This window comes from Zalophus californianus, chromosome 4 (genome assembly GCF_009762305.2).
Source record: "Zalophus californianus isolate mZalCal1 chromosome 4, mZalCal1.pri.v2, whole genome shotgun sequence".
Lineage (NCBI taxonomy): Eukaryota > Metazoa > Chordata > Mammalia > Carnivora > Otariidae > Zalophus > Zalophus californianus.
In genome coordinates this window covers 33,181,958-33,208,870 of record NC_045598.1, presented here as the reverse complement: position 1 = coordinate 33,208,870, position 26,913 = coordinate 33,181,958, and the positions used below count along the sequence as shown (strand labels likewise).

At 37.8% G+C, this 26,913-nt stretch overlaps 1 protein-coding gene across 1 annotated transcript in view; it reads right to left on the bottom strand.

Annotated features, from left to right (window-relative positions):
• Window positions 1–25,070, bottom strand: part of CCDC30 (coiled-coil domain containing 30) — a 95,140-nt gene extending 70,070 nt beyond the window's left edge. The window contains 5 exon segments of the mRNA XM_027581159.1: window positions 1,658–1,823; window positions 3,993–4,130; window positions 5,462–5,581; window positions 6,869–6,967; window positions 24,981–25,070. Of these exon segments, the coding sequence (XP_027436960.1) occupies window positions 1,658–1,823; window positions 3,993–4,130; window positions 5,462–5,581; window positions 6,869–6,910 (466 nt within the window). The 5' untranslated portion in view covers window positions 6,911–6,967; window positions 24,981–25,070.
• Between the last annotated feature and the right edge of the window lie 1,843 nt (window positions 25,071–26,913).

Genomic DNA, 26,913 nt, shown 5'->3' with positions numbered 1-26,913 from the left:
TCTGGTTTCTTAGCCTGGACCAGGGCACCTCCTTTGTGCTCCCATAGTATCCAATACTGCTTTGTTTAATTGTCTATCTTCCCCCGACAGGCTATATGGACCATGAAGGTAGGAGCTATATCTTATTTTGTATCCTCAGTATCTCCCTACAGTACCTGGCACATGGTAGATACAAATTTTACCGTCAAATGTGATTGTGTAATGGATCTGAGATAAATGGAGGCTGTGAAGTGGGGCACAGGAGATACAAAGCGAGGAAACATTCCAAAAAGAGGTGATAAGGGAAGCATAGGGCAGATACGTAGACTTCTCACAGTCCCAGTGATGGGAAGTAATTTGGACCATGTAATGGAAACAGGTGGCAGCAAGGAGCTCTTTAGAGAGAAGTCCAGGATCTTTATCATGGCAAGGTTCCCCACCTCCAATGGAATAAAGGCCACAGCCTTGCTCCCTATGGCAAGTATCCCTACCAATGATCCCAAGTCAGCTGGGTGGATTTTTGTCAGCTTTGATAATTAACGTCAACATCTTCTCTGAAGAATGTTCAGAGTGGCCACTTCAACTCCATTGCCACCTACTCAATCAAGGCCACTATCTCTTCATCTGTGGCTCATATCTGGATTAATAGGTCTGTTTTTCTTCTTCAATTTATCTCTTCTAGAGATACTAGAACAATCTCCCTTAAAAACCTGGTAGTACACCATTCTAATGCTCAAGAACTAGACTTCCTTTTTCCCCTATAGCAAACCTATATGCTGTGACCGACCTTCTCGGCTCTTTGCTCTTGTGACCACTATCATGCCTGTTCCCCACCATGTCTCTAATATGCTTTTCTCACTTCTGCAACTAGGTTTCATGATTGTGAATCTTGAACTCAGAGCACACTCTAAAGTTAAAAGCAACTTTTAGGAAAGCATAAAATTCAGCAGTCCAAAACTAGCAAAAATCCCAAAAAACAAAAACCCTCCTTCTACGTTAAGATGTTTACAAAGATAGAACTTTGGCTGCACCTAGACCATATTTTCCTAGTTCACTGATGATGTACCCCTCAGTATATAGTATACATATCAAAATTGCCATCTATTGTTTCTTCTGATGATCTAGTTCTAGGATTTTGCCCAGACAAAATTTGATTGCATCTATTAGTTTTTGTGCCAAAGCAGAGTAATGCATTAGCCAAAAGTCTCAAAAGCTGTGAAAGATACTTCTGTTGAAAAAGCAGAAATACAAGAGTTTGAGGGCAAGATTAACAAGAAAGGAAGGAAGAAAGGAAGGAAGGAAGAAAGAAAAGGTTATCAAAATGATTATCAGATACAATGTTAAATAAAAACAGCAAAAATCCTCTTGGCAGAATATAGTCTAAGTTAGGACATTAACAAATTTCCCTACTGAAACTATGGGTTATTATCATTCCTTTTATTTTTCCATGCTTTCCAAATTTTCCACAAAAAGCACAAATTTATTTTAAAAAGCAAGAAAAGGTTTAAAAATGTAATAATATATCAAAAGACAAACTCCTTGGGGGAATGCTTGCTTATAATTAATTTTTCCACTCACATCATTTGGAAATGAATGTCAAATTCTTACAATGATCAAGCCAAATACAGTAATTGTACCCCCCAAATAATTAATGTGATATGGGACTTTCTCAATTTACCAGAGTTCCTCTCTTCCTTTGGGCTTTGAATCTCTACTTCCAAAATTGGTAGTTTAGACACAAGATCTTTACAGATATTTTCACTTGTAATTAAATTAGCAGGTGCAGTTTTTCTCCCTACAATAAAATGATTTAATTGTTCAAATTCTTGTGAAACCTTCAAGACCTGTAAAGTGAGAAGACAAATAACCTATTTTGTATACTCTAATATATAATTATGAGAAAGTACACTGAGTCCATTAAATGCTTAAATAATTATTGACAATTAATATAAATTGACATCCTATTTGAAGTCTTCTTCTAATTTAACTTAACACTTTGGGGTCGTTATGTAATCTAATCCATTTACCATAGGCATAAGGATGCATAAATCCGTGATTTTTTTTTTTAAAGATTTTATTTATTTATTTGAGAGAGAGAATGAGATAGAGAGAGAGCATGAGACGGGGGAGGGTCCGAGGGAGAAGCAGACTCCCCGCCGAGCAGGGAGTCCGATGCGGGACTCGATCCAGGGACTCCAGGATCATGACCCGAGCCGAAGGCAGTCGCCCAACCAACTGAGCCACTCAGGCGCCCCTAAATCCGTGATTTTTAAAGAAGGGTATTTTTGGAGAAAGGGAGAGAGAGGGAGAGTGATAAAGCAAATGTGGTACCATACTAATACTGAAGGGGTGAAGGTACATGGAAATTCTTTGTATTATTTTTGCAACTTTTCTGTAAGTCTGAAATTATTTCAAAATAAAATGTTTTTTAAAAGAGAGAACAAGGGAGAGCCAGATTACCAGGATAGTGATCTGGATCTCTCATTTTTACATTATATTCCTGTTGCCTCAGTTCATCTTCTGTGTTGTGCTGTCCAGTGATATTTCATAAGACAAGATCCTTTAATTGTACAGTGTGATGATAATTCACTTTGCTGACAAAGTCCCACAAATAAAGCTTAGTTATAGGATGTGCCCCATGTATCCACCTTTGCAGGTAGCAAACCCATGTTCTGGACCTTCCCCTCCCTAGGTCACACACTATTTGATCTATGTCCCAATCCCTCAACAACTTGCACCTTGCTTTCAGGATAACAACTTCAGAGAGGATAAATGAGGCCTGGACTTAGTCCTCCATTTCACATGTGGTATGGAAATACAACCCAATATATTTTAATTGTGTGTTCAAGCCTTCACTCCTTCCTACCATTTTAATCAAGACCAAGAGTAACTGAGGAAGAGAATTTTCAGCCAGGAGTAGTTAATGGTAAGTGGGACTCCAGGAATCACCCTGCAGGCAACCTCTCCATCTAACCCTAGTCTGGCAGCCATTTTTAAACTTGGGAAACACATTGGGGTCAGGATATTTAAACATTTTCCTAATTCTGAGTATGAACCTAATTTTCAGTATAACTGAAAAAAAATGCTTTGATTTGAAGGTTTAAGGATGAAGACATTTAAGTAAACTTTTGTTTGTTTTGAATTCTGGGTGTGGTGGTAAAATACACATAACATAAAATTTACCATCTTAACCTTATACACTTAAGTGTGCCGTTCAGTGGTATTAAATACATTCACATTGTTGTGCGACCATTACCATCATCTATCTCCAGAACTCTTTTCATCTTATAAAACACACTCTATACCTGTTATATTGTTTAATAATTAACTCGACCTCTCCCCCAGCCCCTGAAACTACCATTACACTTTTTGTCTTTATGATTTTGACTACTCTAAGTACCTCACATAATTGGAATCATGCAGTATTGTGTTTTTGTGATTGGCTTATTTCATTTAGTATAATGTCCTCAAGATTCAACCATGTTGTAGCATATTGCAGGATTTCCCTCTTTTAAGGTTGAATAACTTTCCATTGTGTGTACATACCACAATTTGCTTATCTATTCATCCATCAATGAACACTTGGATTACTTCCACATTTTAGCTATTGTGAATAATGCTGTTATGAAAATGGGTGTGCAAATTATCTCTTCAAGACCCTGTTTTCAATTGTTTTGGGTATATACCCAGATAGCGGAATTGCTGGATCATTTGGTAGTTCTATTTTTAAGTAAACCTTTTACATTATAATATGTGCTCCAAAAATTAAGCTGTTGGGAAACTGATTTAAAGTAAAAAATTCACAGAGTAATCCTAAGAGTGAAGTACTGGTTGAAGTCTATTCTGAGATGCAGCTTGGCTTATAACCTACACTATATGGCAATTTATTCTATACTGATAAAAGAAACCCCAATTTCCAAGTCATCTCTTCCTGAAAATTAATTTCCTTTTATCTTATCCTAATAAAAGATAAAGTCAAACACTGAACATTCAAATAATTAATTCAGTCTCACCTTTGTTTCTAATTCAGAATTCTCTCTTTGTAGCAGGTTATATGCTATTAAAAAACAGTCTCTGTTTTTTGATGCCCCTGGAAGACTTTGAATTTCGTTATAAAGGCATCTACGTTCTGACTTTGGTTTTTGCAATCCCTGATTAAGAAATAGAGATATTTAATAATAATAAATAAAATAAGACTTTCCGCATAAAATATATAATACTTAGTTCTAAAGAGGAATCTTTGAAATGACTCTCACAAATTTTTTGTGTTTTAAATATTCCAACTTATTCTTCTGGAAGAACTACTTTCTTAGTAATTAAAGTTTACTTAAATCAATTAATTAAACTGAGCATTTTGGTTTCTATCATTCACTGGACTTCTAGAGTCATTCCTACTTTCAGCAAGGCTTCTAGAGAGGTAAATTCTTCAGCAACTCCTGCATTAGTTATATTACCTGTTTTAACACGTACCTTTTTTTAAAGTTACCTTTTACAGAACAGCCATGCCTTTAATTTTGTGACAACCCCATGCAGTTGGGTTACTGAAACAGGCTCAGAGAGTATAAGTGGCCTGCCTAAATTCACATAGCTAGGAAGTGGTAAAGCTGAGATTCAACTGTCTGACCAACTTCAAACTCTGTGTTCTTAACTACAAATTATGCTGCCTTACTTAATAATGTATATTCAGTGACTTAATCAACTAGGGTTTCCTCTAAGCCTCTGATTTTTCAGAAGCTCTATATCCGTGAGAGCAAACACTTCAGTTATATGTAGATTCTTATCAAATTTCTACACTGATGACATGGAACATACAGTTTGTTGGTGGACGACTAGGACCTGAGAATCTGTGGTGCCCTATGAAGGGAACAGGTGATATGAAATTTACTTTAGGAGAGGAGTTACTTGGTATTTTCCCAAAACCTTGAAATCAGAAGGGGAAGAGAGTGTTGATGAGGAAGGCGTTGGGCAAAAAGGAGAGAAAATAGAGAGTGCCCACCCAAAACCACAGGAAGAGGGCAAGGGGTATCAGTTTCCTACCTCATTGCATTAAAAATTCCTGTAGGTCATCAGGATGGGATTTGGGGCAATGCACTGGCTGTCACCCACCCTGCAAACTGATTACGAGTCACCATCCTCTAAATTGGTGATCTAGACTTCCATGGACTCACTTCCAGGTCTCGCTTCCAAATATAGGCTGGTTGTCTCCTGATAGACCTTTCCAAGATGGTAGGACAAGCAGTTAAAAGGAGAGACAAGTCCATGACTCTATGACCACCATAATAATCAAATACCTGCTACTTAAAGGCCCCTCTTTGGCTGGTGCTGGAACTCAGCTTGTGGAAAGGACACTCACCCCATTATTACTAACAGAAACACATATTCTATAGCTACGATTTATTTTAAAGTCAAACTAAATGGTAACATGAAATCCCTAAAGTAGGAATGCAAAAAGAGGGAAATAACATCCTGAGTGGCAAAATACCTCACTTTCAACCTTCAAAGCCTTCTGTATAATATTAAAATCGGATGTCAATTGCCTTCTCCTTCCTTCTGATGACTCACTTTCAAAGATTTCAATTTTTTCTTGGCTCATTTTCAAAATCTGCAAAAAGCATTTTACATAATTAATTCTATATACTTTAATCATGTTTCTTATAAATTCTGATAATAATAATTTCCCATCTAACTCAATTATCTAGTCATCTAGGGGAGATATGAAGCTGGGAAAAGTAATTCATAGTACCATAGCTCGTAAGAGACATTTTTCTCTCTGAGCCTATTTCTCAACTGTAAAATGGAGCTGATACTTGTTCTAGATACATTATAACCATCAGAGTAGGAATGAAGTGAGATTTTGAATGTATTTTGTTAAGCACCTACCAAATATAAAGTCTTGTTAAAATCATTCCAGATTAATTGATAATAATAATTGCAATAATGAGAGCAGCTACTAGTTAGTGCTTGCCATGTGTCAGACATCATTATACATGATTTACTTGCATTATCTCATTTTGTTTTCCCAGGACCCCTACGAAATTGGAACTACTATATATATATATATATATATATATATATATATATATTTTTTTTTTTTACAGAGAAGGTGAGTCTCAGATATATTAGATATTTTTCCCAAGATCACAGAGCACTGGGATTCAAAAGTAAGTCCTTACTTTTAATATCTACTCTATTCGGATTTGCCAAAGTATATTTTCTCTTGTTACAAAAACCTATTAGGAAATTAAATTGAGGTCAAAATGCAATTTGGTGGCTATAGACTGAGAACTGAGCCAATTCTTGTAATACTGTCATCAAGCTGCAGACCCTTCTTGATGGTCAGAGCACACCTGTCCGGTGAGCTAACTGTTTGTTTGTATCAGCCTACCAGGGAGCAGCATGAAATTGATAGGTCTCTATTCTCCAACTTGGGAAAACCAAGAATGATTTGTGGGAAAAAAGTCTTACCAGTTTTGTTCTATTTACCAACAGTGGAAAACTGAGCCCGTTACTTAACTTAGGCTCAGTTTCGTCAACAGAAAAATAGGGATAATGATGCCTATGCACATATGGGCAAATGCTCTGTAAATGGCAGTTTATGTTATTGGGTTCTGAATTTTCACATTTACTCAGTTGTAAGGCAATACCTTTAAACCATCCTTACAATTTCAACACATTAGTTTATCCAAAATACATTTTCAGTGGGCTCCTTCCTGACTACTCCTGGGAAGACTTTCTGTAACCACTGATCACAATCACAGGATATAGATTTACCACTCCTGGGGGTGTATTTTCTCCCTTTGCCTATATTCAGCTATTCTTAAGCATCCTTATGGAGTCTGCCTCACCTGTATTAGCAGCTATCACTGAAAATTACCTTTTTATTTCTTACCTCATTCAAATCTTGTACTTGCACTGTCTCTTGACTTTTCATACAGGTTTCTCTGGTGTTTTCCTATATTACTGATAACTCGGGCTCTAAGAGGGAAATCTTAATCCAAATAAATCATCAGTTAAAATACATACATACACATGTTATTCTTAAAAATACTGAAAACTATAGTTCTTAAGTGTCCTTCCCTGAAGCTACACCTTGAAAACTTTCCATACCAATCAGTTTCACCTCTTGTCTGGTCTTGGATCCTTTGGAGAGTTGCTTTATTAAGTGTTTGAGCCCTCACTGCTGTTTGGCAGCTGAACCAAAGGAACCAAGTATTAGAAAAATACACAGGATCCTCATTGTCCTGATTTAAGCTGGTAATGTACCTTTTTTTTCACTTTTGAAAAGTAACATTTTATTATAGATTGGCCCAGTAACAAAACCATATGCAAAAGAAGCTTCTGAGTATTTAGATGTAATTTAGAAATAGAAGAAACCAACACTGATATTACTTTTATTCAGAATTAGGTTTCAACAGAAACTTCAATTAAGTTTTTAGTTTAGTTCAGAGACAAAAACATTCATTTACATGAGCTGAAGAGGAAAAGTTTGATCCACCAAAAAGTTTTACCTAATTACATTTTGGAGAAAAGTATTCTGGGGCTTTGCTTGTCCTTCTGGATTCACAATTTACTGCCAGATATGTACTAAATTAACCAACAAGTTTTTCAAAAATTAATTTATTAGTTTAGTAATTTATTTACCTAATAATTTACCTTTCTTGTGTTTAATATTCATAAAATAGGAAGAGATGGATTGGAAAGAATGGGACAGGCAACTGGAAAAATGGATGCTGAAACCACCCCCCCGCCCCAGTGAAACTTTTACAAATCCTCCTGTCTGGGGTATAGAAAAAAGACCTGGTTAAGAATCAGGTCGACTTCCTAGCAGCACTGGACAAGGATATAGGAAAGGGTATAATTTTTCCTCAGAGCAGCTTCTCCCCTTCACCAGCCCCTGTTTTACCCTGATGAATGTTTCTGCATGTCCACACATGACATGCTGATGCATTCAGCATCAAGGCAAGAATGTCCTTGGCTCCACCCTTATACCACCTGAGATGCCTCAGTGCAAAGTGTGAGAAACATTTCAACTCTTAAATGTGAAAACTCCCCTCATTTTGTGTTTTCCTTTGTGTTTCTTCATATAAGAATGTCATGTATTTTAATGCTATGACTTTTAAAAGATAGCTTTTCAAAAGAATATATATATGAAATTTAACATAATTTGCGGCATACTAAAAATGGTGATGCATTTAGGCAAGTATGTCCTTTGTGTACTTCATGGTGAACAAAGTTTAACACAGAAAAACAGCAGAGGGGCAGAGGGGCAGCGGATAGTATAAGGAATGAGTGGTGGGATAGAGAGAGCTCTGGATAGCTGATTCAACCTCACCTGTCAGGCAGCAGTAAGCAAAGGGAAGCACTACTAGACTCGCTAGGGAATTGCCTCATTGGCATGGGGTAATCACCAACGACTCTGGAGAAAGGTGTAACAGCTCAGAATTTTCCACTTTCAGTGTTCTACTATCCCAAAGGTGGGGATCATCTCATGCTCTGAAGCAAACTGTGCCTCCCAGGCACAGGATGACAAGTGCCACTGCCACCCCCACTATGTGCCTGCACGATGCTGGGCCCTCTCACAGACACAGGCCAGAGGGCGGCAGGTGCGGGCACTGAGGAGGATGGATGCAACATGCCCAGTCATCACCTCCAGGTGGACACGATTTATGTGCTCAGTGTGGAGCATGTGGTAACCCCCATGAGGTATAATTAATTTCCTATATAACCCCCCCCCATAAATCCTCGTAAGAGCTGACATGATGTGTGGTGATGAGTACTGGGCGTTATATGCAACTAATGAATCGTTGAACACTACATCAAAAACTAATGATGTACTACACGTTCCCTAATTAAACATAAAAAGAGTTGATATGATGTACATAAGCAGTTCTAAGTCCAGACAAGCCTGGAATAACTCCTAGCTCTGCCTCTCACTTTGTTCCAGTCCCTTTAAGTTCTCTCAACTATGAAATGGGAATATCCTTACTTACCTTGGGGAGGGCTGTTACAGGGATTACTTGAGATTTATGTAAACAGATCATGGCACATGAGAGATGCTCAACATATAGTGGCTATAATCATTCCTTTTTTTAATTCACCTTTACTTATTTATTTGACAGAGAGAGAGAGAGTACAAGCAGGGGGAGTGGCAGGCAGAGGGAGTTGAGCAGAGAGCCCTATGTGGGACTCCATCTTAGGACTCTGGGATCATGACCTGAGCCGAAGGCAGATGCTGAACCGACTGTGCCACCCAGGCGCCCCGGCTATTATCATTCCTATCAGATACCTAGCATTTCTTCCTTTTAAGCATTTTCTCTGAGAATATGCATGTTAGCAGCATTAAGATGATCTAATTAATGGTAAATCTGTCTGCATATAGAAATGGGTAATGAATACAGGTCATTATCTTGAGGAGCCTGCACAATTTAAGGGATTGGTTTTCTAAATTATTTGTCCATTTAAAGTCATCCCCTCCCATTTATTTTCAAAAGAATTCTTATGGGGAAACTGTCTACAGGGTGCCCAGAAATGGAGGCTTCTCTGGTTGATGTGGAGGCAGAAGACCTAGAGCTCTGCATCTGTGGAACATCAAGGATCCTTGAAACACAGTTTGAAAATCACAGTGGCAAAAACATGGGTTTTGCAGTCAGTTGAAATTTGAAATCTTCACATTTATGAATTTGTGATCTTGATTTCCTCGCCTATGCAGCAGGGTGAATGACAATTATCTCCCAGAATGTTACGTTAACATTAAATGAGTTATATCAAACCCACAGCAGAGTCCTTTCAACATTGTGTAGGCACTGAAATCTTAGTTTCCATCGCCTTACTTCCTTTTTGCAGAGAACAGAAAGTAAAGTAGTAAGAGACCAGGAATGATCGCATGAGGCACCCACACACTCACATAAAAGTTGAAGATCCATGCCAAAGGGAGCATGGCCCTGGATCAAGATCTGAAACTCCTAACCTATTGATTACAGCACTCAGTTCACTCAATTCCACAGCTGAGAATGATCCTTTAGTTAATACTTAGCGATATCACCATTGCCTGGCTGCTAAACTCGATCAAGAAAGCTTGAATCTTTTTCTTCACAGAAGATCAAGAGAGAACTTTGATGGCAAAAGTTTATTTAGTATTATTTTAGAAATCCACACATATTGCACATCTTGATGACAAGATCAAGAAAACTGGTTTATACCACAGCCTAGAGGTTTGAGATTAGACAAAGAAAAAACTTCTGGTATTTAAAATTAAACATGAGAGGGATATGTATGATCTTTTCTAAACATGTTTTAAAATATGACATATACTCATTTATTCAGAATGTCATAGATGACATCTATCATAGAGGGAGGTGGATTAGCCAGTTACTCTACAAGGATCTTTTCTACTGTTAAGAATTCTGTGATACAGAGGGCCACATGGCAGTGCACCACTGGTAAGTATCTCTCCCTTCAGGAAAGAACTTGGCACACTCTTCCCAGGCAGCCTCCAATGAACGACTGAGCATGGTGGGGATGTTAAGTCCTGGCCATTTCTGGTTAATGTGGGATTCCTTCACAGGTTAGCATTGTGCCAAAGCCCTGTTGGTCTGAATGAGACTCCTCAGAACTATACCACAGTCTGAGGCTCTTCCTATCCAATCTTCCTTTCTTCTCCTTCTTTAACAGATATCAGACCTGCATCATGATCTAAAGGCTTTGCTAGCCCACGGCTGTCCTTTCCTTGATCCGTCTCAGGCACCACCCCCAATAACTCTCCTGCAATTCTAGGTTTGTCTTGGTGCCTGCATCCCAGATCAGCCTCCTCCCGGTGGATATATGGGTGACAGAACAAGGAATGGACCACAGTCATGGTCGCCATCAAAGACAAAAGAAAATGATCATTTGTTTAAAGATATGAATATAAACATCCAAGAAGCTCACTGAACTGCAAGAATGAAATCAAAGAGACCCACACCACACATTATAATCTGGCCACTGAAAGCCAAAGATAAAGAGATAAGCTTGAATGCAGCAAGAGAGAAGTGACTTGTCACTTACAAGAGATCCTCAGTAAGATTATGAGCAGATTTCTCATCAGAAACTTTGGAGGCCAGAAGGCAGTGGGCTGATATATTCAAAATGCTAAAAGAAAAAAACCGTCCGCCAAGAATTCTATATCCAGCAAAACTGTCCTTTCAGGAGTGAGGATGAAATTAAAACATCCATAGATAAACAAAAACTGAGGGAGATTGTCACTACTAGACCCACCCTGTGAGAAATCCTAAAAGGAGTTCTGCAGGTTGAAATGAAAAGATACCAGACAGTAACTCAAAGCCATATGAAGAGATAAACAGAAATACATGGGCAATGATAAAATCTAGTGTTATAGTGACAGTGGTTTAAAACTCCAATTTTGGTTCTCTACATGACTTAAGAGATTGATATATTGCTTTAAAAATCATTATTAGCCTAAAACCTAGTATTATTGGAACTTTCATTCTAATTCCATAATTTGGTTTCTGTGTAGTTTAAGAGACAATACATTTTAAAAAGCAATTATTAATTCATGTTTTTGGATTCACAATATATAAAGATGTAATGTATTAAGTCATGTTTTGGATACACAATATATAAAGATGTTTTTGGATACACAATATATAAAGATGTCAATTTGTGAGAACAGAGCTGTAAATGAGCAGAGTTTTTGCATATTATTAAAGTTGAGCTGGCACAAATTCAAGGTGAAGTATTATTTAGGATGGTAAATGTAATCCCTATGATAACTGCAAAGAAAATAGTTATAGAATATACTCAAAAGGGAATGAAAAGGAATTGAAATGTTTTATTACCAAAAATATCAACTACACGCAACACAGACACTTAAGCAGGAAATGAGGGAGACAAAAAGCTATAAGGCACATAGGAAAAATGACGAAATGACAGAAGACCTACTTTAATAATTACCTTAAATGTAAGGTACTTAATCTCGCTGACCAAAAGACACACATTGGCATCATGGATAAAAACACAACATGATCTAACCTTATACCGTCCACAGGAGATTCACTTTAGATCCAAAGATGCAAAGAGGGTGCAAGCAAAAGGATGCAAATAGTAATCAAAAGAAGGCGGGGCTAGTTAAACTAATATCAGACAAAATAGACTTTAAATCAAGAAATATTACAAGAGACAAAGAAGGGCATTATAAGTTAATAAAAGGTTTGATACAGTGATAAGATATAACAGTACCCAATCACCAACCAAAATATATAAGGCAAAATTTGGCTAAATTGAAAGAAGACATAGACATTTCTACAATAAGAGTTGGAGACTTCAATACCCCACTTTTAATAATGGATAAAACAGTCAGATATAGGATAAGTAAGGAAATAGAGGACTTGAACAACACAATAAAGCAACAATATCTAACAGATATATATAGGACACTCTACTCAATGACAACAAAATACTCACTCTTCCCAAGTGCACACAGGACATTCTCCAGGATAGACCACATTTCAGGCCACAGACTAAGTCTTAGTAGATTTTAAAAGACAGATATCATACAAAGTATCTTCTCCAACCACAGTTGGATGGAGAAAGATATTAATAACACAAGGAAAACTGAAAATTTCATATATATGTGGGAATTAAACAACATACTCTTAAACAACAAATGGATCAAAGAACAAATCACAAGAGAATCAGGAAATAACTAGAGACGAATGAAAATGAAACATGAAACTACAACATATCAAAACTTACGGGATGTAATGAAAGATGTGCTAAGGGGGAAATTTATAGCTATAAATGCTTACATTAAAGAAAGAGAAAGATCTGGGGTGCCTGGGTGGCTCAGGTTAAGCTCAGTTAAGCGTCTGCCTTTGGCTCAGGTCACGATCCCAGGGTCTTGGGATCGAGTCCCCACATTGGGCTCCCTGCTAAGCGGAGAGCCTGCTTCTCCCTCTCCCTCTGCCTGCCCCTCTGCCTGCTTGCACTTCTCTCTCTCTGTCAAATAAATAAATAAAATCTTTATAAAAAAAAAAGGATGAGAAAGATCTGAAATCAACAACCTAACTTTTTAATTTAAAGAAGTATAAAAAGAACAGCAAACTAAATCCAAACACAGCAGAAAGAAATAATAAGAGTTAGAGCACAGATAAAATATAGAAAAACAATATAGAAAATCAGTGAAACCAGAAACTGGTTCTTTGAAAAGATCAACAAAATTGACAAACCTTTAGCTAGAATGACTAAGAAAAAAAGAGAAGACTCAAATTACTAACATAAAAGTTGAAAGTACATTCCTATGTATTTTACACATAAAAAAGCCTAGAAGAAAGTACTTTGAACAACTGTACACCAATAAACTGGATAACCTATATGAAATGGACAAATTCCTAGAAACACAAAACCAACGAAGATCAGGGATACCTCCGTGGCTCAGTCAGTTAAGCGTTTGCCTTCGGCTCAGGTGATCATCCCAGAGTCCTGGGATCGAGTCCCATATTGTGCTCCCTGCTCAGTGGGGAGCCTGCTTCTCCCTCTGCCTGGTGATCCCCCTGCTTGTGCTCTCTCTCTCTCTCTGGCAAATAAATAAATAAAATCTTAAAACAACAACAACAACAAAGACTGAATCGTAAAGAAAGAGAAAATTTGAATAGACCTATAACTAGTAGGATACTGACTCAATAATCAAAAAGCTCAGGTACAAAGAAAAGCCCAGGCCTGATGGCTTCACTACCAAACATTCAAAAAAGAATGAACAACAATGCTTCTCAAACTTTTCCCAAAACTTGAAAGGGAAGAAACACTTTCTAACTCATCATACGAGGCCAGCTGACCCTGACATGAAAGTCAGACAAAGATACAAAAAGGAAGAAAAAAACACGGACCAGTATTCTTTATGAGCATCGATGTAAAAATTCTCAACAAAATATTATCAAAATGAATTTAACACTATATTAGAAGGGTTATACACCATGACTAGATGAAATTTATTCCTGAAATTTAAGTATGGTTCAACATACAGAAATTGATCAATGTAATACACCACATTAAAAGTATGAGGGAACATTGACATGATCATCTCAATGATGCAGAAAATGCATTTGACAGAATCCAATGCCCTTTCATGATTAAAAATACATGAAATAAACCAGGAATAGAAGAAAACTACCTCAACATAATAAGAGACTTGTAAGAAACCCACAGTGAGCATCATATTCAATGGTCAAGGATTGAAAGCTTTTCCTATAAGATCAGGAACAAAGCTTTCACCACTTCTATTCAACATAGTATTGGAAATTCTAGTCAGAGCAATTAAGCAAGAAAAAAAAAGACATCCAAATTAGACAGAAGAAGTAAAATTATCTCTATTTGCAGATGAATTATCTTATATGTAGAAAATCTTAAAGATTCTACAGTTAGACATAATAAATGAATTTGCCAAGTAACAAGATACAAAATCAACACACAAAACTCAGTCACACTTCTACACACTAACAACAAGCAATCTGAAAAGGAAATTACAAAAACATTTCCATTTATAGTAGCATCAAAAAGAATAAAATGTTAGGAATTAACCTAACCAAAGAGGTGAAAGACTTGTACAATGAAAACTACAAAACATTGCTGAAAAAAATTAAAGGAAACAAACAGAAACATATTCCATGGTCAGGAATTGGAAGACTTAACATTGTTAAGATGTCAGTACTACCCAACGTGATCTACAGATTCAATGCAATCCCTATCAAAATCCCAATAACATTTTTTGCAGAAATAGAAAAATCCATCCTAAAACTCCTATGGAATCTCAAGGGATGCTGAATAGCTAAAACTATCTTGGAAAAGAACAAAGCTTCATGACTCATACTTCCTGATTTTAAAATTTACTACAAAGCCAGAGTAGTCAAAACAGTGTGGTACAGGCAGAAACACAGACGTATAGACCAATGGAATAGAATGCAGAGCCCAGGGCGCCTGGGTGGCTCAGTTGGTTGGGCGACTGCCTTCGGCTCAGGTCATGATCCCGGAGTCCCGGGATCGAGTCCCACATCAGGCTCCCTGCTCAGCAGGGAGTCTGCTTCTCCCTCTGACCCTCTTCCCTCTCGTGCTCTCTATCTCTCATTCTCTCTCTCTCAAATAAATGGATGGAATCTTAAAAAAAAAAAAAAAAGGAATACAGAACCCAAAAATAAACCTTCATGTATATGGTCAAATGATTTTTGACAAGTGTGCCAAGACCATTCAATGGGAAAAGCCAGTCTTTTCAACAAATGAATCTGGAATAACTGGATATCCATATGCAAAAGAATGAAGTTGTACCTTAACAGCATATATAAAGATTAACTCAAAATGTCTCAAAGATTTAAATGCAAGACCTAAAACTGTAAAACTCATAGAAGAAAACATGGGAAAAGCTTTACAACATTGGATTTGGCAACGATTTCTTGAATATGATATCAAAAGCCAGGCAATAAAACAAAAAATGGACAAACTGGACTTCATGAAATTTAGAATTTTTTGTGCATCAATATAGTGAAAGGAAACTTACGGAATGGAAAAAGATTTGCAAGTTATATATCTGATAAGGGATTCATATAATCAGAATATGTAAAGAGCTACTAAAACTCAACAACATAATAACAACCTGGTTTAAAAATAGGCAAAGAAGGGATGCCTCGGTGGCTCAGTCCGTTAAGTGTCTGCCTTCGGTTCAGGTCATGATTCCAGGGTCCTGGGATCAAGTCCCACATTGGGCTACTTGCTCAACGGGGAGCCTGCTTCTCCCTCCGCTTGTGCTCACTGTCTCTTTCTCTCTCTAACAAATAAATAAAAAATCTTAAAAAAAATAGGCAAAGGACTTGAATAGATATTTCTCCAGTGACAACATATGGAAGGTCAATAAGTACATGAAAAGATGTTTAACATCATTCTTAGGTAAATGCAACTCAAACCACAATGAGAAACCACCCTGCATCTATTAGGATAGCTAGCACCAAAAACATAGAAAATAACAAGTGTTGAAGATGATATAGAGAAACTGGAACCCTTGTGTACTATCAGTGAGAATGTAAAATGGTGCAGTCATTATGGAAAATGGTAAGGTGGTTCTTCAATAAAATGAAAGAGAATTACCATATGATCCAGCAGTTCCACATCTAGGTATATACCCAAAAGAACTGAAAGCAGGGACTTGAACAGATATTTGCACACTCGTGTAAATAGCAGTGTTATCCACAACAACCAAAAGGCTGATGCAACCCAAGTATCCCTTGAGGGATGAATAGATAAACAGAAGGTGGAATATACAATGGAATATTATTCAGCCTTAAACAGGAAAGAAATTCTGACCTATGCTGCAACATGGATGAAACCTGAAGGCATTATACTAATTGAAATGTGAGTCACAAAAGGACAACCAGTGTATGATTCCCCTTTTATGAGGTAGCAAGAGTAGCCAAAATCATAGAGACAGAAAATACAATGGTGGTTGTCATGGGCTGGGGGAGAGAAGGGCAGAAAGGGGAGTTACTGCTTAATGAATATAGTTTCAGTATTACAAGATGAAGGGAGTTCTGGAGGTGGATGTCAGTAATGGCGGCACAACAGTGTGAACGTGCTTACTATCACTAAACTGTACACTTAAAAATAGTTAACATGAGGGGCACCTGGGTGGCTCAGTGGGTTGAGCATCTGACTTTTTTTTTTTAAGATTTTATTTATTTATTTGAGAGAAAGAATGAGAGAGAGAGAGCACATGAGAGGGGGAAGGGTCAGAGGGAGAAGCAGACTCCCTGCTGAGCAGGGAGCCCGATGCGGGACTCGATCCCGGGACCCCAGGTTCATGACCTGAGCCGAAGACAGTCGCTTAACCAACTGACCCACCCAGGCGCCCGAGCATCTGACTCTTGATTTCAGCTCAGGTCATGATCTTCGGGTTGTGAGACTGAGCCCCACCTTGGACTCTGCACTGAGTGCAGAGTCTGCTTCTCTCCCTCTCCCTATGCCCCTCCCCCTGCTTGCATTCTCTCTCTCTAAAATAAATAAAGAAATCTTAAAAAGAAATAGTTAACATAATAAATTTTCTGTTATGTGTATTTTACCACAGTAAAAAGGTTTGTTTTTTTTTTTTTGGAAAAAAATAAAAATAAAACAAAGACTTTTGCAGACAAACAAAACCAGAAAGTTTATCACTAGTAGAGTTACACTAGAAGAAATGTTGACTTTAGGCTAAAGAAGTATGGTACCAGATAGAAACTTGGATCTATGCAAAGTAATGGTCAGTATTTGGTTAAATGTGAAAGACTTGTTTTCCCTTTAAAAGGTAATAGGCTAAAGCAAAAATAATAACAATGTATTATTATAAAGCAAAAATAATAACAATGTATTAGAACAACAAGTGTTGTTCCTTTCTACTAACAGTTAATTCAATTTATCTTTTTGCTCTCACATTTTACCATAAGCATCAAGGTTAAACCATACCTTACACATTTTGTTTGGAAATCACCATAGTTAAACATCCAACTTCATCACTTATGGTTTGGGGTGCAATTGTAAATGGGATTGACTCCTTAATTTCTCTTTCTTCTGTCCTGTTGTTGGTGTATAGGAATGCCACTGATTTCTGAACATTGATTTTATATCCTGCCACTTTACTGAATTCCTGTATGAGTTCTAGCAGTTTTGGGGTGGAGTCTTTTGGGTTTTCCACATAAAGTATCATATCATCTGCAAAGAGTGAGAGTTTGACTTCTTCCTAGCCAATTCAGAGGCCTTTCATTTCTTTTTGTTGTCTGACTGCTGAGGCTAGGACTTCTAGTACTATGCTGAATAGCAGTGGTGATGGTGGACATCCCTGCCGTGTTCCTGACCTTAGGGGAAAGCTCTCAGTGTTTCCCCATTGAGAATGATATTCGCTGTGGGTTTTTCATAGATGGCTTTTATGATATTGAGGTATGTACCCTCTATCCCTATACTCTGAAGAATTTTAGTCAAGAAAGGATGCTGTACTTTGTCAAATGCTTTTTCTGCATCTATTGAGAGGCTCATATGGTTCTTGTTCTTTCTTTTATTAATGTATTGTATCACATTGATTGATTTGCAGATGTTGAACCAACCTTGCAGCCCAGGGAAAAATCCCACTTGGTCGTGGTGAATAATCCTTTCAACGTACTGTTGGATCCTATTGGCTAGTATTTTGGTGAGAATTTTGGCATCCATGTTCATCAGGGATATTGGTCTGTAATTCTCCTTTTTGATGGGGTCTCTGTTTGGTTTTGGGATCAAGGTAATGCTGGCCTCAGAAAATGAGTTTGGAAGTTTTCCTTCCATTTCTATTTTTTGGAACAGTTTCAGAAGAATAGGTATTAATTCTTCTTTAAATGTTTGGTAGAATTCCCCTGGGAAGGCATCTGGCCCTGGGCTCTTGTTTGTTGGGAGATTTTTGATTAATGCTTCAATTTCCTTTCCTTCAGACCTTATGGGTCTGTTTCAGGTTTTCTATTTCCTCCTGGTTCAGTTTTGGTAGCTTATACGTCTCTAGGAACACAACCATTTCGTCCAGATTATCTAATTTGCTGGAATATAGTTGCTCATGATATGTTCTTATAATTGTTTGTATTTCTTTGGTATTAGTTGTGATCTCTCCTCTTTCATTCATGATTTTATTTATTTTGGTCCTTTCCTTTTTCTTTTTGATAAGTCTGGCCAGGGGTTTATCAATCTTATTAATTCTTTCAGAGAACCAGCTCCTAAGTTTTGTTGATCTCTTCTACTGTTCTTTTGGTTTCTATTTCATTGATTTCTGCTCTGATCTTTATTATTTCTCTTCTCCTGCTGGGTTTAGGCTTTATTTGCTGTTCTTTCTCTAGCTCCTTTAGGTGTAGGGTTAGGATGTATATTTGAGACTTTTCTTGTTTCTTGAGAAAGGCTTGTATTGCTATATACTTTCCTCTTAGGACGGCCTTTGCTGCATCCCAAAGATTTTGAACAGTTGTGTTTTCATTTTCATTTGTTTCCATGAATTTTTTTAATTCTTCTTTAATTTCCTGGTTGACCCATTCATTCTTTAGTAGGATGCTCTTTAGCCTCCATGTCTTTGAGTTCTTTCCAACTTTCCTCCTGTGATTGATTTCTAATTTCAAAGCACTGTGGTCTGAGAATATGTAGGGAATGATCCCAATATTTTTTTTAAAGATTTTATTTATTTATTTGACAGAGAGAGACACAGTGAGAGAGGGAACACAAGCAGGGGGAGTGGGAGAGGGAGAAGCAGGCTTTCCACTGAGCAGAGCCTGATGCGGGGCTTGACCGCAGAACCACGGGATCATGACCCGAGCCAAAGGCAGACACTTAATGACTAAGCCACCGAGGTGCCCCAATCCCAATTTTTTGGTACCGGTTGAGACCTGATTTGTGACCCAGGATGTGATCTACTCTGGAAAATGTTCCATGGGCACTAGAGAAGAATGTGTATTCTGTTGCTTTGAGATGGAATGTTCTGAATATATCTGTGAAGTCCATCCGGTCCAGCTTGTCATTTAAAGCCTTTATTTCCTTGTTGATCTTTGCTTAGATGATCTGTCCATTTCAGTGAGGGGGTCTTAAAGTCCCCTACTATCCCTGTATTACTGTTGATGTGTTTCTTTGATGTTGTTATTAATTGGCTTATACAATTGGCTGCTCCCATGTTAGGGGCATAGATATTTACAATTGTTAGATCTTCTTGTTGGATAGACCCTTTAAGTATGATGTAGTGTCCTTTCTCATCTCTTATTATAGTCTTTGGTTTAAAATCTAATTTGTCTGATATAAGGATTGCCACCCCAGCTTTCTTTCGATGTCCATTAGCATGGTAAATGGTTTTCCACCCCCTCACTTTCCATCTAGAGGTATCTTTGGGTCTAAAATGAGTCTCTTGTAGACAGCATATCAATGGGTCTTGTATTTTTATCCAATCTGATATCCTGTGTCTTTTGATTGGGGCATTTAGGCCATTTACATTCACGGTATCTATTGAAAGGTATGAATTTAGTGCGATTATATTGCCTGTAAGGTGATGCTGTATACTGTCTCTGTTCCTTTCTGGTCTATGTTACTTTTAGGCTCTTTCTTTGCTTAGAGGACCCCTTTCAATATTGCTTGTAGGGCTGGTTTGGTGTTTGAAAATTCTTTTAGTTTTTGTTTGTCCTGGAAGCTTTTTATCTCTCCTTCTATTTTCAATGACAGCCTAGCTGGATATAGTATTCTTGGCTGCATATTTTTCTCGTTTAGTGCTCTGAATATATCATGCCAGGCCTTTCTGGCCTGCCAGGTCTCTGTGGATAAGTCTGCTGCCAATCTAATATTTCTAACATTGTAGGTTACAGACCTCTTGTCCCGAGCTGCTTTCAGGATTTTCTCTTTGTCTCTGAGACTTGTGAGTTTTACTATTAGATGTCGGGGTGTTGACCTATTTTTATTGATTTTGAGGTGGGTTCTCTGTGCCTCCTGGATTTTGATGTCTGTTTCCTTCCCCAAATTAGGGAAACTCTCTGCTATAATTTGGTCCAATATACCTTCTGCCCCCCTCTCTCTTTCTTCTTCTTCTGGGATCAGGATTATTCTAATGTCATTTTGCTTTATGGTATCACTTATCTCTCGAATTCTCCCCTTGTGATCCAGTAGTTATCTCTTTTTCTCAGCTTTTTTATTCTCCATCGCTTGGTCTTCTATATCACTAATTCTCTCTTCTGCCTCATTTATCCTAGCAGTTAGAGCCTCCATTTTTTATTGTACCTCATTAATAGTCTTCTGGATTTTGACTTGGTGAGATTTTAGTTCTTTTATTTCTCCAGAAGGGATTCTCTAGTATCTTCTATGCTTTTTTGAAGCCTAGCTAGTATCTTTATAATCGTCATTCTGAACTCTAGTTCCGACATTTTACTAATGGCTGTATTGATTAGATCCCTGGCAGTTGGTCCTGCCTCTAGTTCTTTTTTTGAGGTGACTTTTTCCATCTTGTCACTTTGTCCAGAGGGGAATACATGAATTAGGAACAAAATGCTAAAAAAATGCTAAAAGCATAACAATGACCCAAGAAAAACATACACTAAACAAATCAGAAGAGACCTGAAACCGGGGGGGCGTTGGGGGAGAAAGGGGAAAAAATATGATTAGGCTGGTGAATATAACAGAGCCACACACTAGATTTTGGGTGTATTTTGGTCTGTTAGAAGAAATCACCTCCCAAAAGTTTAAAGAAAGAAAAACTTATATATATACAAAAATAAGGGTAAATACGATGAAAGGATGGAATATGACTGTAAAGATGAAAATTTAAAAAGATTTTTTAAAAGGAATTGATAAGAAGTTGTTTGAAAAAAGAATGAAAAAAATTTTTTTAAAAAGAGAGAATGTGATCAGGTGGGAGACTAGGACAATATCATACACTAGATTTAGCGTATATTTTGGTCTGTTAGAAGAAACTGTATCCCAAAATTTTAAAGAAAGAAAAACATATATATACAAAAAATAGGTTAAATACAACAAAGAGATAGAATATGACTGTAAAAATGAAAAATTAAAAAAGATTTTTAAAAAAGGAAGTGATAAGATGTTGGTTGAAGAAGGAAAGAAGAAAAATTCAACAAAAAATAGAAAAAGAAAAAATAAAGAAAATTTAAAAAATTAACTTCAAAAGACTAAAGCATCATGGGAAAAAAGCCATGGATTCTATGTGCTGTATTCCCCTAGCGCTGGAGTTCTGCCGTTCTCATTGATCGGTAAACTTGGTCTTGGCTGGCTGTTCTTGCTGATCTTTTGGGGGAGGGGCCTGTTGCCATGGTTCCCAAATGTCTTTGCTGGAGGCGGAATTGCCCCACCTTTGCCGGGTCCAGGCTAAGTAATCTGCTCGGGTTTGCTCTCGGGAGCTTTTGTTCCCTGCAAGCTTTCTGTACAGCTTTGGAGGAGGAAAGTGAAAATGGCGGCCTCCCAATCTCCACCCTGGAGGAGCCGAGAACTCAGGGCCCCACTCCTCAGTGCGCCCCCAGAGAAAAGCAGTCAATCACTCCCATCTCCCCGGTCTCCAGCCGCACTCCGTGCTCACCCGGCCTGTGACTGAGCGTTTCTATCTCTGGCACCCGACTCAGTGTGGATTCTCCAAACCCAGCAGATCCCTGCGGTGCGCTCCCATGCCGCTCCTCCCGGGGAGAGGAAGGGGAGTCTCCCCGGCTCTGCCACTTGTTGGGTCCCTGCTGGAAGAGCAGTGGCCCGACTGTGTCCCGGATCACAATTTATGGCAACCCCGAGCTGAGAGCCCACTCCTTGGCTCTGTCTTTGCAGCCGGCTTCCCTGCTCCGATACCTGGGAGCTCTGCCACTCAGGCACCCCTGGTCTTTCTGTCAGTCTAGCAGTTTTTTTATAAGGTTAAATATACATTTACTCTATGACTTGGTAATTTCACTACTAGGTATTTATCCAAGAATAAAAAAAAAAGGTATAAGGATATTAGTGGCAGCTTTATAACAGTCAAAACCTAAAAACAATCTGAATGTCTACCAACCAGTGGGTGGATAAACAATTTATGGTATATCCAAATACAGGGATATTACTAAGCAATATAAAAAATGAACTACTGACACAGGCAACAACTTGGATAAATCTCAAAAGCATCATTATAAGTGAAAGAAGCCGAACACAAGAGTATATACTAGATGATTCTATTTGTTTGAAATTCTAGAAAAGTTATGGTAATAGAAAGTGGTGGAGTGGAGACTGGGGTTGGAAGGCGGGTTGATGGCAAAGGGGGAGGGAACTTTATAGGCTAATGAATATGTTCTCTTTCTTGATTGCACTGGTTGGTTGTGGTTATAGGTGTACGCACCTGTCAAAATTCGCTGAACTCAGCTCTTATAATATGTATGTTTATATTGTATTAAATATTTCAATGAAGCAAATTTTATAAAAGAAATACAAGTAACTTTTAGACATGAAAAATTCCCAATTTCACTATAAATAGATAAATGAACATTAAAACTACACTTAGATGACCATTCTCAGCTATCATTTAGTAAAAACACAAAAGCTTGACAATATATTCAGTTGGTGAATTCTTTAAGAAATTTTTTTTACATGCATTGTGGAAGGAGAGGAAAGTGGTACAATTCTCTCTGAGGAATATCTGGCAGTATCTACCCAAATTACAGATCCATCTACTCTCTAATCCCACAATCCCATTTCTGTGACTCTATCCTATAGAAACACCCACATATGTGTGCAAAAGACTAGAAACAACCCAAGTGTCCATCAAAAGGAGACTGGTTAAATAAATTATAGTACATCCACACAATAGAAAGCTAGACTGCTCTAAAGAATGAGGAAGACTTGGGACGCCTGGGTGGCTCAGTCGGCTAAGCGTCTGCCTTTGGCTCAGGTCATGATCCCAGGGTCCTAGGATCGAGTCCCACATCGGGCTCCCTGCTCCACGGGGAGCCTGCTTTTCCCTCTGCCTCTGCATCTCTCTCTCTGTCTCTCATGAATGGATAAATAAAAAAAAATATTAACAAAAAAATGAGGAAGACTTTTTTGTATGATATGGAAGGATCTCTAGGAGCATTTTAGTAAAAAGAAAAAGAAACCAGGAAAGGAGGAAAACTGAATAAATATTCAATTTTGAAAGGATAAATAAGCTAATCAAAATGGTTACTAAAAATCAACTTGTCTTTTTTTTTAAAGATTTATTTATTTATTTATTTATTTGACAGAGAAAGAGAGAGAGCAGAAGCAGGGGGAGCAGCAGAGGGAGAGGGAAAAGCAGGCTCCCTGCTGAGCAGTGAGCTCGACATGGGGTTCGATCCTAGGACCCTGGAATCATGACCTGAGCCAAAGGCAGATACTTAAGCGACTGAGCCAACCAGGGGCCCCTCAGTTTGCTTTTAATTAGAGAACTCTGAGTTCTTTTTTTTTTTAAGATTTATTTATTTATATTAGAGAGAGTGTAGGAGAGTGTGAGCAGGGGAAGGGGCAGAGGAAGAGGGAGAGAATCTGAAGTAGACCCCCCACTGAGCAGGGAGCCTGACTTGGGGCTCAATCCCACGACCCCAAGATCATGACCTGAGCTGAAATTATGAGTCAGACGGTCAACCAACTGAGCCACCCAGGCATTCTGAGCACTACTTAGTTCTTTGGAAAGAGTTTTGGTAAAAGTTACTGAAGTCTGGCCTGGAAATTCCTTCTTTCCTTCCCTCCACTCCTCTCTCTTCCACCTTCTCTGCTTTTCCTCCCTTCCTTCCTACAAAAATGCACTGCTTCTATGTAAGAGGGTTTTGGAAGACAAAGAAGGATACTAGTTCCTTGGGTCAGAGCAAAGAATCCTATAGCTGTAGTTTCCATGATACCTAAGAGGTCTGGGCTATAGGGCCCAGGGAGCTACAATAAAAAAAAAGTTCAGCAACAAGGGATGTCACTCATATTAGGTAAGTAAGAGGAAAGCCCCGCAAAGCAGTCTAGCCCCTTGCCCTGAGTGTCTGACACAGCCCTATCTAAAACATAGAGGCTCCTGCTTCATTCCAGCTTAAGGTTGATCACTTTGCCCAGCACTTCAGAGGCTGATCATGCTGAAAAGACCAGACACTGTGCACAGCATCTAAGCCTTTCTGGTTCTTTACCATAGTTTATTACTTTAAGTGTGACTCCAACTACCCACTCCCCATCATTGGTTGATTCTATAAATTGACTTCATTTTGAGATTAAAAATGCCCAAATTGTTTGTATCTTTGTAAGATTCCCTTTTTTTTCTTTAAAAAAGATTATAGTCCATTATGTTCTTCATATAAATTTTCCCTGTGGGGAAGATGTGAATAGTAACACATCTTCTTACCCCAGTTTCTTCCTCCACTCTAATTGGCCAAGCAATAGAAAGAGATAGGCAATTAAGAGGAGAGTAGAAATGATCAGCACAATCACTCAGTGTACTCTGCAAAAATGCAACTCACTTAAAAATTCTAAATCAGAAAGAATAGACTTTAAAATACCTGTTCTTTCTGTTCAGCACCCACAGTTTTCCCAGGGGAGTGGTTTCCAAGTTGCTTATTCCCTTGAGATTCATAAATCTCTCCTTTAAGTCTTCCAACCTTAAATACAAAAGCATTTTCAATATGAGAGTATGGAGTTGGGGAGGTGGTTTGCTTTGTTTTTAAAAGATACAAGTAATACATGAATACATTCTTCATGAAAAAATTTCAAACAACACATAGGTATATAGAGTAAAAAGTGAAATTTTCCTTCACATAACCTTACCCCACAATCCCATTTCCCTTTCCAGAAGTAACACTGTTTGGGATATACCCTTCTTGAATTTTATCATGCATGTGTATACATGTACGTGTATGTATTAAATATATAGGTATATGTTGGTATTAAATATGTAAATGTAAAAAGACTAAGACAACTTGAACAGTTGTTTATTCATTCTTTTTATGACTGCATTTTTAAAATAATGATAAAATATACATAATACAAAATTTACCATGTTGACCATTTTCAAGTGCACACTTCAGTATTATTAAGTACATTCTAATTATTATGCAAACATCACCATCATCAATCTCCAAAATTCTTTTCATCATGCAAAACTGAAACTCTATGCCCATTAAGCAGTAACTCCCCTTTCTGCCCTTCTCTCCCCCAGCCCATGGCAACCACCATTCTATTTTCTGTCTCTATGATTTTGGCTACTCTCGCTACCTCATAAAAGGGGAATCATACACTGGTTGTCCTTTTGTGACTCACATTTCAATTAGTATAATGCCTTCAGGTTTCATCCATGTTGCAGCATAGGTCAGAACTTCCTTCCTGTTTAAGGCTGAATAATATTCCATTGTATATTCCACCTTCTGTTTTATCTATTCATCCCTCAAGGGATACTTGGGTTGCATCAGCCTTTGGGCTGTTGTGGATAACACTGCTATTTACATGAGTGTGCAAATATCTGTTCACGTCCCCACTTTCAATTCTTTGGGTATATACTCAAAAGCAGAATTGCTTGATCATATAGTGATTCTACATTTACTTTTTAGAGAAAGTGCTATCTGGTTCCTATAGTGACTGCAGCATCATTTTTCACTCTCAACAACAATGCACAAGGGTTCCAATTTCTCCATATTACCATCAACACTTGTTATTTTCTGTTGTTTTTATAAGAGCCATCCTAATGAGTATGTATTCATTCTTGTAACAAAATTACTTGAGAACTTAGTATAGCCAGGTGCTGTGTGAGACACTAGAGATATGATTGTAAAATGAATATAAACTAAAATTGAAGACATATATCCAGAACTTGGAAGTACATATTAAAACTCAATAAATTAATGGGCACCTGGGTGGCTCAGTCGTTAACCGTCTGCCTTCTGCTCAGGTCATGATCCCAGGGTCCTGGGATCGAGCCCTCCATCGGGCTCCCTGCTCTGCGGGAAGCCTGCTTCTCCCTCTCCCACTCCCCCTGCTTGTTATCCCTCTCTCGTTATGTCTCTCACTGTCAAATAAATAAATAAGATCTTTTAAAAAAATCAATAAATTACTAAAAAGAAATGGTTCAAAAATGTGACACAATTCAAACTTATCCAATAAAATAGGGAAATAATTTCTATTTGGTAAATAAAGTATAAATAATTACCTAAATCTTTATTAAAAAGAAAAGATCCTAAATTGACATCATAGCAATAACATTACTGTTTAGCATGGGTAGTTAAAATGTATAAAACATAAATACTGATAGACTGCACCTAGGTTGGAGTATGGCATCTATTTGGGGTACTCTAGCTAGCAGGATCAGTCCTTACTAATATGCATATAATGCTCTAGCTGCTGATTGTTATTTTATACACATTTAAATAAATTCTAAGAACAAATTATATTAAAACAACTTACCACTTCTTCAAGCACTTCTTTTTCTGAGTCCAGTGATTG